Source organism: Dasypus novemcinctus, chromosome 6, assembly GCF_030445035.2.
Source record: "Dasypus novemcinctus isolate mDasNov1 chromosome 6, mDasNov1.1.hap2, whole genome shotgun sequence".
Classification (NCBI taxonomy): Eukaryota; Metazoa; Chordata; class Mammalia; order Cingulata; family Dasypodidae; genus Dasypus; species Dasypus novemcinctus.
The window spans coordinates 23,663,875-23,677,834 of record NC_080678.1 but is presented as its reverse complement, the minus strand read 5'-3'; the positions used below and the strand labels follow the sequence as shown (position 1 = coordinate 23,677,834).

At 40.4% G+C, this 13,960-nt stretch overlaps 1 protein-coding gene across 12 annotated transcripts in view; it reads right to left on the bottom strand.

Annotated features, from left to right (window-relative positions):
• The window catches only part of ABLIM1 (actin binding LIM protein 1), a 316,566-nt gene that overhangs the window by 16,134 nt on the left and 286,472 nt on the right, over window positions 1–13,960 (bottom strand). For 6 of the 12 annotated variants that reach the window (XR_009186072.2, XR_009186068.2, XR_009186063.2 and 3 more), the window contains exons 13-16: window positions 13,688–13,817; window positions 11,428–11,547; window positions 3,111–3,215; window positions 1,293–1,340 (exon numbers count right to left, since the gene is read on the bottom strand). Coding sequence is in view for 1 of the 12 variants with exons in the window: in XM_058298332.1 (XP_058154315.1) it covers window positions 1,293–1,340; window positions 3,111–3,215; window positions 11,428–11,547; window positions 13,688–13,817 (403 nt within the window). In the remaining 11 variants the exon portion in view is untranslated. The remainder of the gene's footprint in view (window positions 1–1,292; window positions 1,341–3,110; window positions 3,216–11,427; window positions 11,548–13,687; window positions 13,818–13,960) is intronic. The other 6 variants (XR_009186064.2, XR_011648992.1, XR_011648996.1 and 3 more) reach the window with 2 other exon arrangements.

The window sequence follows — 13,960 nt, the reverse complement described above, 5'->3', positions numbered from 1 at the left end:
GTTTTACCTTTGAAGCCTACATATTTTAGTATATTAAAAGTCTCTAAATTGATTAAAAAAAACAAACTCTGGGAACTGTACTCATAAATTAAAAAAAAAAATAGAAGCATGACTTCAAACAGTACTTACGCATTAGAATTCGTGAAGTCAGTAGTTAAACATTCACATGTTAATGAGTGGGTGGGAAGACATTAAACCATAAAAAAACAAACAAAAACAATGTTAACAAACTTAAAAGAGCAAGCACATGGTGTAAAAACCTTAAAAAAATAAGAGATGAAAAGAATTGAAAGATCGTTCTAGAACCATTACAAGACATACTTTCTCTTTTTCTCTCTAGAACTTCAGCCTAAATGTTTTTCTCTGTATATCTTCAATTTTATTACTACGTCATACTAATCCTTTAAGACTTATTAATGTCAACTGGGTTCTAAAGGCAGCCTTCAAATTTCCAGGCACAGCTTGGGCATACTTTTATAAAATCATCTAAGGACCAGTCTTGGTTTTCTAGTCATTCACAAAGATCTATGGCAGACTGAGCCCTCAGGCCTAAAATGGGGGAGGAAAATGTGATTTACATAAAGTAATGTGATTTTCTCCACTTAAAAATTCTATGTTCCCAGAGAAGAAAAACACAATTAATTATAAATATACGTCCGTGATGCTAATTTAGTAGGAATTTCAGAGATGAACTGGTCTAACTCATCAATATTTACAATGAGAAAACGGAGGCACAAAATGACAACGTTGACATCACAGAGCCATTTAGATGAGGAGCTGGGACCAGGGCCCAGACTCCTGTCTCAGCTTATTCTGTCACTCCACTGCAGGGCCAGACATTGACACACCCCATAAGGAAGCCAAGTCAATGTAGGATTAGTCAAATTAGTTCTTCTAGATGGCTGACTTTCACTGGTTTTAATTAGTCAAACTAGTTGCAACCTCTTCAAAATTACTAGAGAGGTCGGTTAAATTATTTGATGGCAGCAAATGACTTGTTAGGATGTGAGTTGTGTGACCATACTTCTTCCCCTTCTCTACCAAAGGGAATGAGACATGGTTTCATGGGTTCAGAAACAGACAAGAAACTACCTAACCAAGTTAAGTGCTCTCCATCCAGAAAAATCAATTTCAAAATATTTGCATCTTAGGAGACATAAAGGCATGACAAGCTGGACACCCCAGTTTGAGTCTCAAAGGCAGCAGCAGATAAGCCCGTCAGAGGACAAGAAAGAGGAGGAGTTCGGCTGACTCTGTTACTTAAAAGCTGTGCGGAGGAAAGCGGGTTTTACCATGCTGTTTGTAGATGGGTGGTTTTCGGTAAATGTTGATCCCTTGATCTGTGGAAATGAAAAGCAAAAGTGTGTGATTATGGGAACCAGGTCAGCGATGGGAAAAACAGATCAACCAAAGGGTAAACCAAACTGAAGACTCTTGAACAAAAATAACCCAGAGGTTAATGTCTGTATTACAAAGATTGAGTTTATTAGAGGCAAAAAAATTACAGAAATGAGTGACTTACTACAGACAAGTGATATGGAATCTTTTGTAATACATCATAAGATACACAGATTTCAAATACACACTTCATTAAAAGTAGAATTAAAAACAGGAAGAAATGCAAGCAGTGAGGTACTCTAATGGTGAAGAAGACATAACCAGTTTGGGGAAAATCCCCAAATTGCTACTGTCTAGAAATTGAGCTCCCAGTAAAGACCAGTGGCTCAATTTACTTTTCAACTAAATGAGTGGAACAATGGAAAGCAATGTAGTAAAATTAAGTGTATTTTTTTTTTTTAAAACACAGAAACACTTTTTATGCACATGGTAGTCCGAAGTGCTGATGGGATGCTCAGCAAATCCTAACTTGTGTAGGCCAAATTAAAACAAAAATGAAGAAAGAAAAAGAAAAGAGATGCCAAATCCTATTCATATAGTCATACAGGACCCCATTTGATCATGCCACCATTTGACTTCAACTGCGAATACTTGCAAATTTTCAAAAGGTTTATGTTTCCCCAGAATCTTGGAAACTGTGTCTCAGTGGGGCATTCTTAGTTTAAAAAAAAAAAAAAAAAAAAAAGCCACAAATGTAGAACACTGATTTTCAATGTTCAATGAATTTAAGGGGAAAAAATTAAATTAAATTAAAAAAAATCTAAAATCAGAGCCATATTGTCTAACCTATCATGATTTGAATCTCATTGAATTTTCCTCAGTTTAATTAGGTTGGTTTAGAGTGTACAAGAAAAAAGGATTACAGATTCCAAATATGTATACTAATATTAACATAATGGGTAATTTATTAAACCACTTTCAATAGCTAAAAGCACCAAAACAATGCACTTCTGATGGAAAAATAATCATGGCCTCTGTGATGGCCAATTCTTCCTTTACAAGCTGAACTGGCTCTAAACAGGAAGAAACTGATGGGCTCTGAGTTTTCCAGGTCCTGATGGTAAATTACTATTTGTACTGTGACAGCAAATGCTTGTGACTACTAGAGCAAAGCTTGCGGCACCAAGCCTAAATTGCAAGATATCTTTGTGGGCTATGGAGGTGGTTAGGAATACACTGCAAAAATGTCACCCACTGATCCAATTTGACACCTCTCTGAAAAGAAAAGCCCATAGAAACAGTCTCCACATTGGGGACAGGTAGGATATATAAAAGTATCTCAGGCGACACTGTGGTTCATCCTTCAGGATAAGAAGATAATTAGATTGTCATTGTGATAAACAGTCAATGACACCAAACCACAAAGTGACCTCTTAGAAGGCAGTGGTCTAAAGGTAAAATGAAAATTTTAGTTAAAAACAAACAAACAACCAAAAAACACACACAAAAACAACCCAACCCCATTCCGTCACCTCTTGTCCTCTACTCCCTCCAAAAATATATAGGAGAAAACTTAAATCTTCAACACAATCTTGGAATTTCACGTACAAAATTCTTTGAAAGACCCTCTGGGTCAGATCCTGCAATTTAGGGTTTGTCAACTGTGTGCATCCCAATTAAAAGAGCATGAAAAATGGAGACGAGACAGAGGTTACAGGGCTACATTCTACACTGTGACACAACACCAAGATACAGACTGTGTCAGCTCCTACCTGGAACATGGAAATGTTTAGGGGCCTGAGCGTAAGTTGGAGTTAGAGGGCGGCTGTCTGGCCGGTAAGGGAGAGGGGAGTTCCGGCCGCTGGACGGCTCATTGCCTCCAATGAGAAGAATGGAGAAAACAAAATGAGAGAAGGGAAAGCAACAAAGAAAACAAAGCGAGCATAATAAAAATTCAAAACAACAAACTGGAAGGAGGTACATTGGAAAGGAGAAATGAAAGGAACAAAAATCAGTTTATCAACTTGGCTGACAAAGGTATGATATCAGGATTAGTTTTTCCAAAAGAGATTTGAGTTCACTTGGATGTAGGTTAAAAGCAGCTAGCAGTAAGATGCGTCATTCCAATGGCATGCGGTGGAAGGCTGTGAGCTAGCAGCAAACTGATTAGATGGAAAGTATAATCAGAGGAATGCAAGTCACTTGCCAATGATTCAGGATCAGTTGTCAAATGGCTAAATCACAAGCATGTAAAGGGGTTGGTTATGCAAACCCAAATACAATCGCTTCCAGGCATGACGGCAGGGGCTGGCAGTGGGAATGTAGCTCTCTGAACTGAAGGTTAAGTCTGGGAACCCATGTGCTCACTGAATCCTTCCCTTTAGAAATACAGAATGACTCCATTGCAGTAGATGTTTGTTTTCTAGCTTTGAAATACTCTGCTAGATATTTTGGAGCCACTTATACTTCTCTCCATCTTTTTCTTCAAAGATGAGGCTCTACCCAGTCTAAAAATCCAATCAATGAAACACTTACTGAAACACCTCTTGTGGCCAGGCACTGAGCCACTACCGAGGGTATCTATGAATGAGATATAGTTCCGAGTCTCCAAGGGACTCGGTCCACCAAACTAGACAGAGGTAACAAAAATGATAATATCATGTAGCTGGTTACTCAGAGGTATATGTAAAACGTTACGAAACTCTGATGAAAGAGCAATTGATTCTGTGGAAAAGCTACAGAGAGAAGATGTTAGACCTGAGATGGGCATGGAAGAGTAAGTTCCCAGGCAGGTGGGTGGGCAGAAGATGGGAAGACAGGCATTCCAGAGGGCTAGACCATCATAAGAAGTGAGGTGTGGAAGGGCCACACTGTGTGGGAGCAATGGGACCAGCCACTGTGGCTGGGTGCTCTGGGAGGGGAGGCTGGGAAGGAGGCTGGAGGAGAGGTGGGGCCAGCTTAGCCACCATCACTTCCCTTCGACCAGGAGAATTACAGGGATAACCAGAGACTTGCACAAAATGGGAATGTGATCAACTACTGTCCTAAATTGTCCTAGGAGCATATATCATGGCCCAAGAATATACCAGGAGAGGTACGTTGTTGAAAGCTAATGAATTAGTAATGCTATTAATTTTATTATTGAATTGTAAGGGTTCTTTATATTTACTGGATAGAAGTCACATATCAGATACGTGATTCGCGACTTTTTTCTCCCACTCTGTTGGTTGTCTTTTCACTATCTTGGTGCCCTTTGAAGCCCAAAAGATTTTAATTTTGGTGAAGTCCAATTTATTTAAGTAAATCATAGGTCTTCCGAAAAATAGAGCACTAGCCAATTTCAAGTCAAGCTGTTGTGTATCTGCCCAGTAAAGGCTGAAAGATTTCAATTGCTGGAGTTTTAAAATAACATGTGTAATAGAGCTTTGTTGTTGTTGTTGTTGTTGTTGTTTTAGGTACTGGGGTCAGAGATTGAACCTAGGACCCTGTATGTGGGAAGCCAGCACTCAACCACTGAACCACGTTGGCTACCTTGAGTTGGTTTTTTTTGGTCTGCTTGCTGATTTTGTTTTATCAGGAGGCACCGGGAAGTGAACCCAGCTCTTCCCATGTGAGAAGCAGGTGCTCAACTGCTTGCATCACATCACTCCCCTAGAGTTTTTAAATATATATATTTAAGTAAACAGTGCATAGATTTGTACCGAATGGACAGTAAGATAGCCCAAATTAGGGTTCTGAATTGGTTATTGGCTCAAATTTAGATTCCAAGCTAAAAGTTATGGGTGCTGAAACTTTTGTCTTTTCTCCCCAAGATCAGGTTAGCATCCAGCTCCCATATGTCATCATGTTGCTTTTCCTATTTAAGTCAGATTTTAGCTACTAAAAAATTATGAGGCTCAACCCCAAACTGCTGACCTATTAGAGAGCTAATTAAAAAAAAAATTCTCTCATTTTCTATCACTCTCCTAAAGAGAAATAACTAGCTCGTTCTGGAAAAGTTAATATAAAAAACCACAGGTAGAGGCAAGCAGGGGATGGGAGAACATGGGTCACATTTAGGAGGAAATCCCGTGTGAGCCTAAGCCCAAGAGGAACTAGGTCTTATGCTTGCCGGTGCTCAGGACAGTGCCTGGTCAAAGTGCTTAGTAAATGCCTGCGAATGAATGATTGCACTAGATCAGCAAATTAGAGCCGCAGCGACTTACTGCCCTAATTTAACAGGCACCACTCCAGAATTAAGCATCATCTTTCTTAAATCTCTTGAGAAAGCTCGATGCTTGTACATATAGTGATGGCCTTTTTATAACTTTCCCACTAGAGTTGATCCTTGAAACTCCGATCTAATTGTGTCACCTTCAGAAGCACTCCTTACTCCTGTAAGTACTAGAAACCATTCACAAGAGAAATCCATCACTAAAAAGCAGGATAATCCTGTGGGCGATTCTCAGAAGAAAATCTCGAGCATCTCAACTTCTTTGCTTTATTATTTTGAGCTTGTTTTTTTGAAGACTCTCCACGGGTATCCCGAGCTCTGGCTGCAACTATTGCTGAACCACACTGCTCCTTGTCCTAATCCTTCACCTACGACTCTTCTGTACTTTTAGAACATCAGATATTTCTGGGAAATGTTCTCACAGCTTTTGGTGTTAATACCCACTCAGATGAAATGCCACTGAATTTGTTTCGATAATTATTAGGCAGTATCATGAACACAGAAAAATACCTGTCTATGTGGGACACACAGGATTAAGGTTATTAGATGTTTGTTTAGGTATTAAAATCTTTCTGTCAATGAGTTCCTCTGCTGGAGAGGGGCAGAGAAGCCCATCACTTCTTTGATATGGTTGAAGATTCTACCACTACAGAGCAGGCGGCTGAATTCTGGCTGGAAGCTGCCACCTGTTGGGTGTGCATTTCTCTCTCTGGCTATCTTCAGCAGCCGCTGACCTGTCTGGTTGCTAGGAAAACCTCAGGATATCCGAGGGTATGTAAGCAGATGGAATCCTATAATCCTTTAAAACTTCCCACAAAACATTTTAAAAGGCCAAGTAAAGAGAGACTGAGAAACATACCTATCTTGGTACCTGTACAATCTGATTTCCATACATCACAACGGTTCATTGGGAAATAAGGTCTGGGAACAGATAATGTTGCCAGGTACCAAAATCTTAGCCCTTGAAATACCAAAGCCATTAAAATTTTGGATCCTTTTAAAACCAAAATAAAAATTCTCAAATTGAGGTCTCTTTCTCCTCTTCTAACTTAAGCAGCCTGCTTTTTTATAAGTGATAAAACTTTCAACCCTATCCTAGCAGAATATAACTGATGAGTGTCCTAAAATTTTGTGTGTTAAGTTCATTACTTAGGTAATGTACAAGGCATCAGATGAAATTATCATATATGGAAGGTACTGTTATCATTACTTCCCAGCACAGAGTAAGATATTATTTAAAAATAACATAATAGTGAATTATATATCACACCCTAAGCCATTGTGTTGAGCCATTTTGTACCTTTAAATTAGTCTTCATATTAGGCTGCCCTAAGTTGTTAGTGATCTTAACTATTGTGGCAAGAAGTTATCACTCAAATGAATTTCTTGGCTCCTAATAAAAACCAATGTTTTCTTCCCTGGGAGATCATTCAGTTACAGGAGTCTCATTGTGCTTAATGACTTCTAATGCTTTGTCCTCAATTTCCTCCTGTTTGGTACTGGGAATCTATGTGATCAATTCTATGACAATAGAAATGGCTGTGCACTTGTCTGCTATAGGAACCTGCTGCAGGACAGCTTAGCCTTCTGGACTCTAAGTGCTTAACTTCCAAAATAGAAGTGAATATCTTGAGGGGACCTTAACATTGGCAGCATCTAGAATTTCACGACGGCAGCTCTTGTCTAATCTTCAATGAGAGCTATGGTTTCCTTCAGCAAGTGTCAAATATATATGTCAATCATTGCAACTCATATCTCTGGCAAAACAGAGAAGATTCCATTCAAAGAGACTCAATATCGGTAGTCCTCCTGCATGAAATGTAATTATACTTTATGGACTCAGAATGTAATGTTGAATAGTATATCGAAGGGGAAGGAAGAGAAACTCTGCAAACCTGACACAAAATAAAGCTAAAATCAAAAGGAAAAAAGTTTTTCCAAATCTTTAGGCATGCACTTGACCAAACGGCCCAAAAATGATATACCAACATTGAATGAGGCTGCAAAGAAGGTCAGAGAACAGAAATCAAAAAACACACCTGAATGATGAACCTTCTAGAAAATGGAGGGAGAAGCAAATGAAATAGAGAGAGAGCCCTGTGATGTGCGTCTCAGCTTTACACCCAAGCAGGCACCCTCAGCCCAATGAACCCTGGGGGCCTGACTAGTCGTGCATCAGAAATAAGGACCAGGAAGTGGTTTTGGGCGATGGAAAGTCTCCACAGCCTGTTGTTGCATATTCTTGAGATGGACATCCCTTCAGTGGGGTCCTGAAACTCCCTAGTTTGCATTCATTTTAAAAATAATTACCCCAAGACCACAAGACCAGCTCCAGAGATAAAAAGCAAATGTTCATATGGAGAGCCATGGAAAACCCCAAAGACATTGTCTCACTTTAAAGAGATCTTAGATGTGTTTCCCAAATGGCTATAAGATTCCTCTGGGGAAACGGACTTTGGCCCAGTGGTTAGGGCGTCCGTCTACCACATGGGAGGTCCGCGGTTCAAACCCCGGGCCTCCTTAACCCGTGTGGAGCTGGCCCATGCGCAGTGCTGATGCACGCAAGGAGTGCTGCACCACCCAGGGGTGTCCCCCGCGTAGGGGAGCCCCACGCGCAAGGAGTGCACCCCGTAAGGAGAGCCGCCCAGCGCGAAAAAAAACTGCAGCCTGCCAGAGGAATGGCGCCGCCCACACTTCCCCAGCCGCTGACGACAACAGAAGCGGACAAAAGAAACAAGAAACAAGACGCAGCAAAAAGACACAGAAAACAGACAACCTGGGGAGGGGAGGGGAATTAAATAAAATAAAAAATAAAGCTTAAAAAAAAAAAAAAAAAAAAAAAAAAAAAAAAAAAAAAGATTCCTCTGGGCTGAAATTTCCGAGTGCTGGAAAGGACCTCCAGGTAAATGGTTGCATGTTTTCCAATATAACTAAGAAGAAATTCCTTGGAGAACTGGCACTTAGCTATTCAAATATATTCTGCTTTTAGAGCGACACCCTTACTGTACAAGCTCTCCTTGATTTATTTTTTAGTTCAGCAAAAAGCTCATCTGACTTAAAAACTAAGCATGTACTGTTATGTATGTGTTATCTTTCGTATCTGAAGTATATAATCCATGCCACATGGACAAACTATAGGTGTATGCTCCGTAAAAAGAAAACAGCAGAGGGAGTGGATGTAGCTCAAGTGGTTGAGTGCCTGCTTCCATATACAAGGTCCTGGGTTCGATCCCCAGTACCTCCTAAAAACAAACAAGCAAGGAAACAAAAAAAACAATTCTCACTGGGGAGCAGCTGTAGCTCAGTGGCTGAAAGCCTACTTCCTATGTACAAGGTTCTGGGAGCAATCCCTGGTACCTCCTAAAAAATACAGGAGAGATTCTATTATTAAGTATTTTTTAGCATGAGAGTTCATGGTCATACTAAAATCCACTAGACCTAAATCTTTTCATAATTTAAACCTGTAATATTTGACCATGCTAAAAATGTCAAATTCAGGCTGACAGCTAAAAAGTATGCCTACCTGTACTTTTAATAAAGCACCATTTAGGCACACTGAGGTACTGCAATTTCCATAACAATTTGATATTTCCCTTCAAAATAAATATTTTTATAATTTAAATGATTTCAAGTAGTTGTTTGAACCTCAATAAGAAGGCAGTTTTCTAGTTAAGAAGAGATGGAAAGGGAGGTGGCTGTGGCTCAAGCAATTGAGCTCCTGTTTACCACATGGAGGACCTGGGTTCAATCTCCAGGACCTCTTGGTAAAAAAAAAAAAGAAAAAAAGGCATCCCAGACCTGCACAGAGAGGCGCAACGAGGCACCAAAAAGACGATGACACAACCAGATAGGGGGAAAGAAAAAAGAGAGATGGAAGATAAATGATTGCTTTAAAAATTATACTTCACATATATTTATATTGAAAGCACATGGGCCTAGTATGAACAAGCACTTCTAGGGACTTGTGGCACACCTGGGTTCGAGTCCAGGCACTACCACTTCCTAGACAGGAGTTCTTGGTCAGGTCCCTCAACCTGGGCCTCAGCTTCTCATCTCCCTCCTCAACCTACTTCATGGGCTGCTGTGAGGGGCGAATGCAATGGCTCCATCAAAAGTCCTGTAGGAGCTCAGCAAACAGATGCTTTACCTCCCACAGCCCTGGCAACCCAGGAGAGAGGTATCGCCCATTTCAGGAAGGTGACACCTAAAAGGTCAACTAAACAACCCCATGTCACACAGCTAGCAAGTGACGGAGATGATGCTCCAGTCCAGGACTCCAGTATCCCCAGCTTTCTGTGGAAACCGGAGAAAATGGCTGCTCACCAACACAAACTCTTGTTAGTCACTGATCCTTTTACTTGTTATCTCTATAAACTCTGTAGGACTCCAGAGAGAACAGACATTTTTTCTTCCCACAAAAAGTGTCTTTTCTGAAAGATGACACATAAAATAGCCAAATGTGGAAGTTTACATTTTAATGAATTAAAAATGTATTTTCTCTTGCATATTAGAAATAAATCAATAAATCATATCTTCATTTGGCCAGGGCTTCCATATTAAAGTCTCTTTAAAATACACATCTGTCATTTTTTTTTCTTCAATAATTTCTTATGGTTTTATAAACATCTTCTAAAATATCATCTTGGAATTTAGACAATAAAAGTGTTCCCTCCAGATACTAATTAGCAATGATAAATTTAAATAATTTGTCAAGAATTTTAGAAAAGTGCTGCACTTACTGAAAAAGATTGATCTCTTTGCTGTGTGTCTTTAATAAGCATGCCAGCAACATTTTCATTGTATAGAAATGCTGAAATACCAACTTTATTAAATAACTGTATATTGATGTGTGCAGTACATCTATTTTTTTTTTAGAACTCAGTTGCTCAAAAATAAAAGTGAGCAAAAAGAAAATTGCTTAGACAGATTGCAAATGAAAGTTCCGTAAAATAGAACAACATCTGGGCTATTTGACAGGAGCGTTAGTGACGTGAGCACCGGGCACGCGGTGGAATCCTTCAGGACTGTTTTAAGACCCAGGGCAACATCTGCACTTGCCTCCTACTCCCTCCCTCAGCTCTTTTCATTGACTAATTTGGTTCAAATCAAGACAAAAGAACATGATAGCATCCCTCCTGGACGCGTGTACTTAAATTCTGGCCCCTTCATAGCCTCTTTAGGGCTCGTGGCTCCCCTGACACATACAGAGCACCGTGGACAATGAGAACAACGGGAATGCCATAAAGGGAATGGAGCAAAATTCTAGGATAATGACCTGGTCCACAAGGGACCAGAAGAGAGAAGGCAAGTCCCTCTTCTCCATCATGGGCGAATCCAGATAGATCAAGAGAAGATGGCTCTGAGAGCTGGCTCAAAGAGGAATTTAAGGTACATGTCAAACAATTAACAGATGCCTCTGTTGCCATGGGTCTTTCTATACTGCCCAAATTGTTAATATTGTTCAGTGGCTTATCACCATGAAAACAACTCGGCTATTTGTTGTTAAATACTGTTGGTATTTTGCTGAGATATATCACTTAGTGAGACCAGGAAAAAACCCAGCTACATATTATATTTTGCTTTTGACACGTACAAAAACAAAATAATAATATACATGGCTCTTAGTGCTGAGTAATAAATCTTGCCATCTTACGCGTACTTCCTGTTTCTTCATCTAGAGCCCTTAGAGGTGACATATTTCTCCTACAGAGATGCTATGCCAGCCCTAAGGCCCTGCTGGGTGTATTCATGACACACGGCAGGCATGCTGAGAGGTCAAAAGCTCGGCGCTGACTCTTGGAGATGCACCTTATTAGCTTTGCAGGGTGCTAATAAATCTCCACTACGCAGTGCTGCTGGGGAACCTGCCTCCTTACCTTTGATATGGGGGATGAAGTGGTGTCGGAAGGGGGAGTTGGGGCGGGAGTCGCTGTGGGTGGAGCTGAGGCTGCTGGTGCGCAGGTAGCACAACCTCTGCACACCAGGAGACAGCAGCTCTGCGCAGCAAGGAGTCGGGGGCAGGGCGGGGAAAACAGAGAAGAAGAGCAGAAATTAACACAGGAGCAGGGAAAGCATCTTGGTTCCAAGGAAAAATAAAGAACGTTAATCAGGAGTCTGAAAAGGAGGAAGGAAAAGGGTTAAGAATGCACCTGGGGAGGGGTTGGCAAAGTGGGAGGTATTTGCAAATAGGTTCAGGTTGGGAGAGGCTCCCTTCCGGAGAATAAATGGCTTTAGTGAGAAGGAAGGTCACCAGGAACGCCCCTGTCAGGATGGTGCCAGCTGTCCTGGAGCCAGAACCGGGCACGCTGTTGAAGACTCAACAGCAGCTGGGTTTTTGTTTTGTTCTGAAACACCTGACAAAACAGAACCCTTTGAAACACAGGTCAAAAAAAAAAAAAAAAAAAAAATGACGATCATCTTAAGAAACTTGAGAAATACTTATATGTCCAAGGTTAGATTCTCTTTTTAAGCTGCAAACTTCTCCCATTAGAGGCTTCATTTTAATTTCGCCTATTAAAGGGAAAACCTCTTTATGTTTCTCGGGTAGCCAAGAGCTACTGTGATCCCGAGAAGTGTGCAGTGGTAGCACTGGGGAACTGGAAACAGCATTCTCAGTAGAAGAACGGACTGCTGAAACCACATGCAGGCCGAGGGGATTTGAATCATCATCTGGGATCTAGAGTTTGGGGAATGAATAATTTGGGTTTTTCTATATCAGTTATAATGACAGAGTCCAAAGAGCTTCACTTTAAGAATTAAATTATAAACACTAATAATTAGCATCACACATATACGTAACACATTATGAGAGAAGGAAGAGTGTTTAGAGTAGGGAATGTTCCAGAGGCTGCTGGAAACAGAACCATGATAGGAAAAGAGGCAAACTTTCTGGTGCTCCATAAGGACGTGACCTCTGGGGAAGAAGCATCCTTGCCTGACTGCTCCCCCTGCTCAGGGCTCTCTAAACCAACAACTGCCCCCTTATCCCATGCCCCTCTGACAATGCCACAGCTGAAGGCTCAGTGACCTCAGCTTAGGCACAAATGCAGGGGTGGCAGCAGAAAGGATTTCTCATCACTCAGACAAGAGCTTAAATCCAGACCATCAATGAAAATAAACATAGTTGCACACCCATAAAAGAAAGGAAGAAATTTCCTGAAAATTTCATTTAATATAACTCATCAAATACTGAGTAAATATTTATGCATCCAGAGCAAGCTATGCTCTTGAAGGATCAAATAGTAAGAATCCAGTCCTCTACTAGTACTAAATCTTTGACTTTAAAGAGAAGATTGCAGCCTTTTTACATTCCGTTCATTCCCTTTGGTTTTATGTCTTGCACATTTGACAAAATAGTTAAAATATAAATGGTCCAGAAGCAAAAAGCTTAAAATGAAATCTTCACAGATGCATGTAATTACCACCATGTCTGCTTAAAAGGCCCACCTCTTCCTTGGTGAATCTGTTTCTCAGGGAAACTTACATCTGTCCTGGGATCTCTACTCCTCTACTCCACATACGAAACCCTACAGGGACCAAATTCTGTGCAGATAAAGGTTAAGTGAAGCCCACCACTATTCGATATTCTCTATTGCAGTATATTCTTGATGTTTTTTATGTTTTGCAACTTTGATTTGAGATCTTAGGATTGGAAGGGATCTCAAATATTATGTGGTACAACTCTGGAGCCTCCTTCTCGAAGGTGTTAACCAAGCATTTTCAGTAGCACTGTATTACTAGATAACGGCAATATAATAAACCTGTGAATAGGTGGTCAATGCTATAGTTTAGATGATGCTTTTTAAAGCCTCTAAAAAGCACAAAATATTTTCTCTTGGAGATCTTCATGTCAAGTCTCATGGTTTAGGGAAAAAAATCTTCCAGAGGTTCACTGCCTAAATGTAATTATTTAATAATTCACAATGAACATAACTATAAAATGTCTGATGTTTCAAGAAAAAAATATAATACAAAACATAGCTGGATGTCAGTTTTCTTTTTTTTTTTTTTTTCTGGGGAAGGAGTAGAAACAGTTAACAGGCAGGTTTTTCAATCCACTATCGCAGTGGGGGAAAAAAAAATCACACGGAAAGACAAATTATTATATAGAGTGAATCCCAGAAACGGTGTCCTTACCAGGCCTGTGAAAGTGCTGGGGAGAGCGTGAGGTGGTTGGAGTGTAACTGTGGCGGCTGTACACAGGGGAGTTGATGGATCCCTGGCTGGTGGACCGATGGATCATCCGATCCCTAACATCCTGGTACCCCTGGAAATGAAGCACAAGAAGGTATAAGCACAAAGCATACCTGCAGGTGACCATCGCTTTCAAGGGAAAACAAGTTCCAGAAAATTTGCTGAGGAACTATAATGTCTACCTGTTCGTGCATTTTTTGTTTAGGGCCATATTCC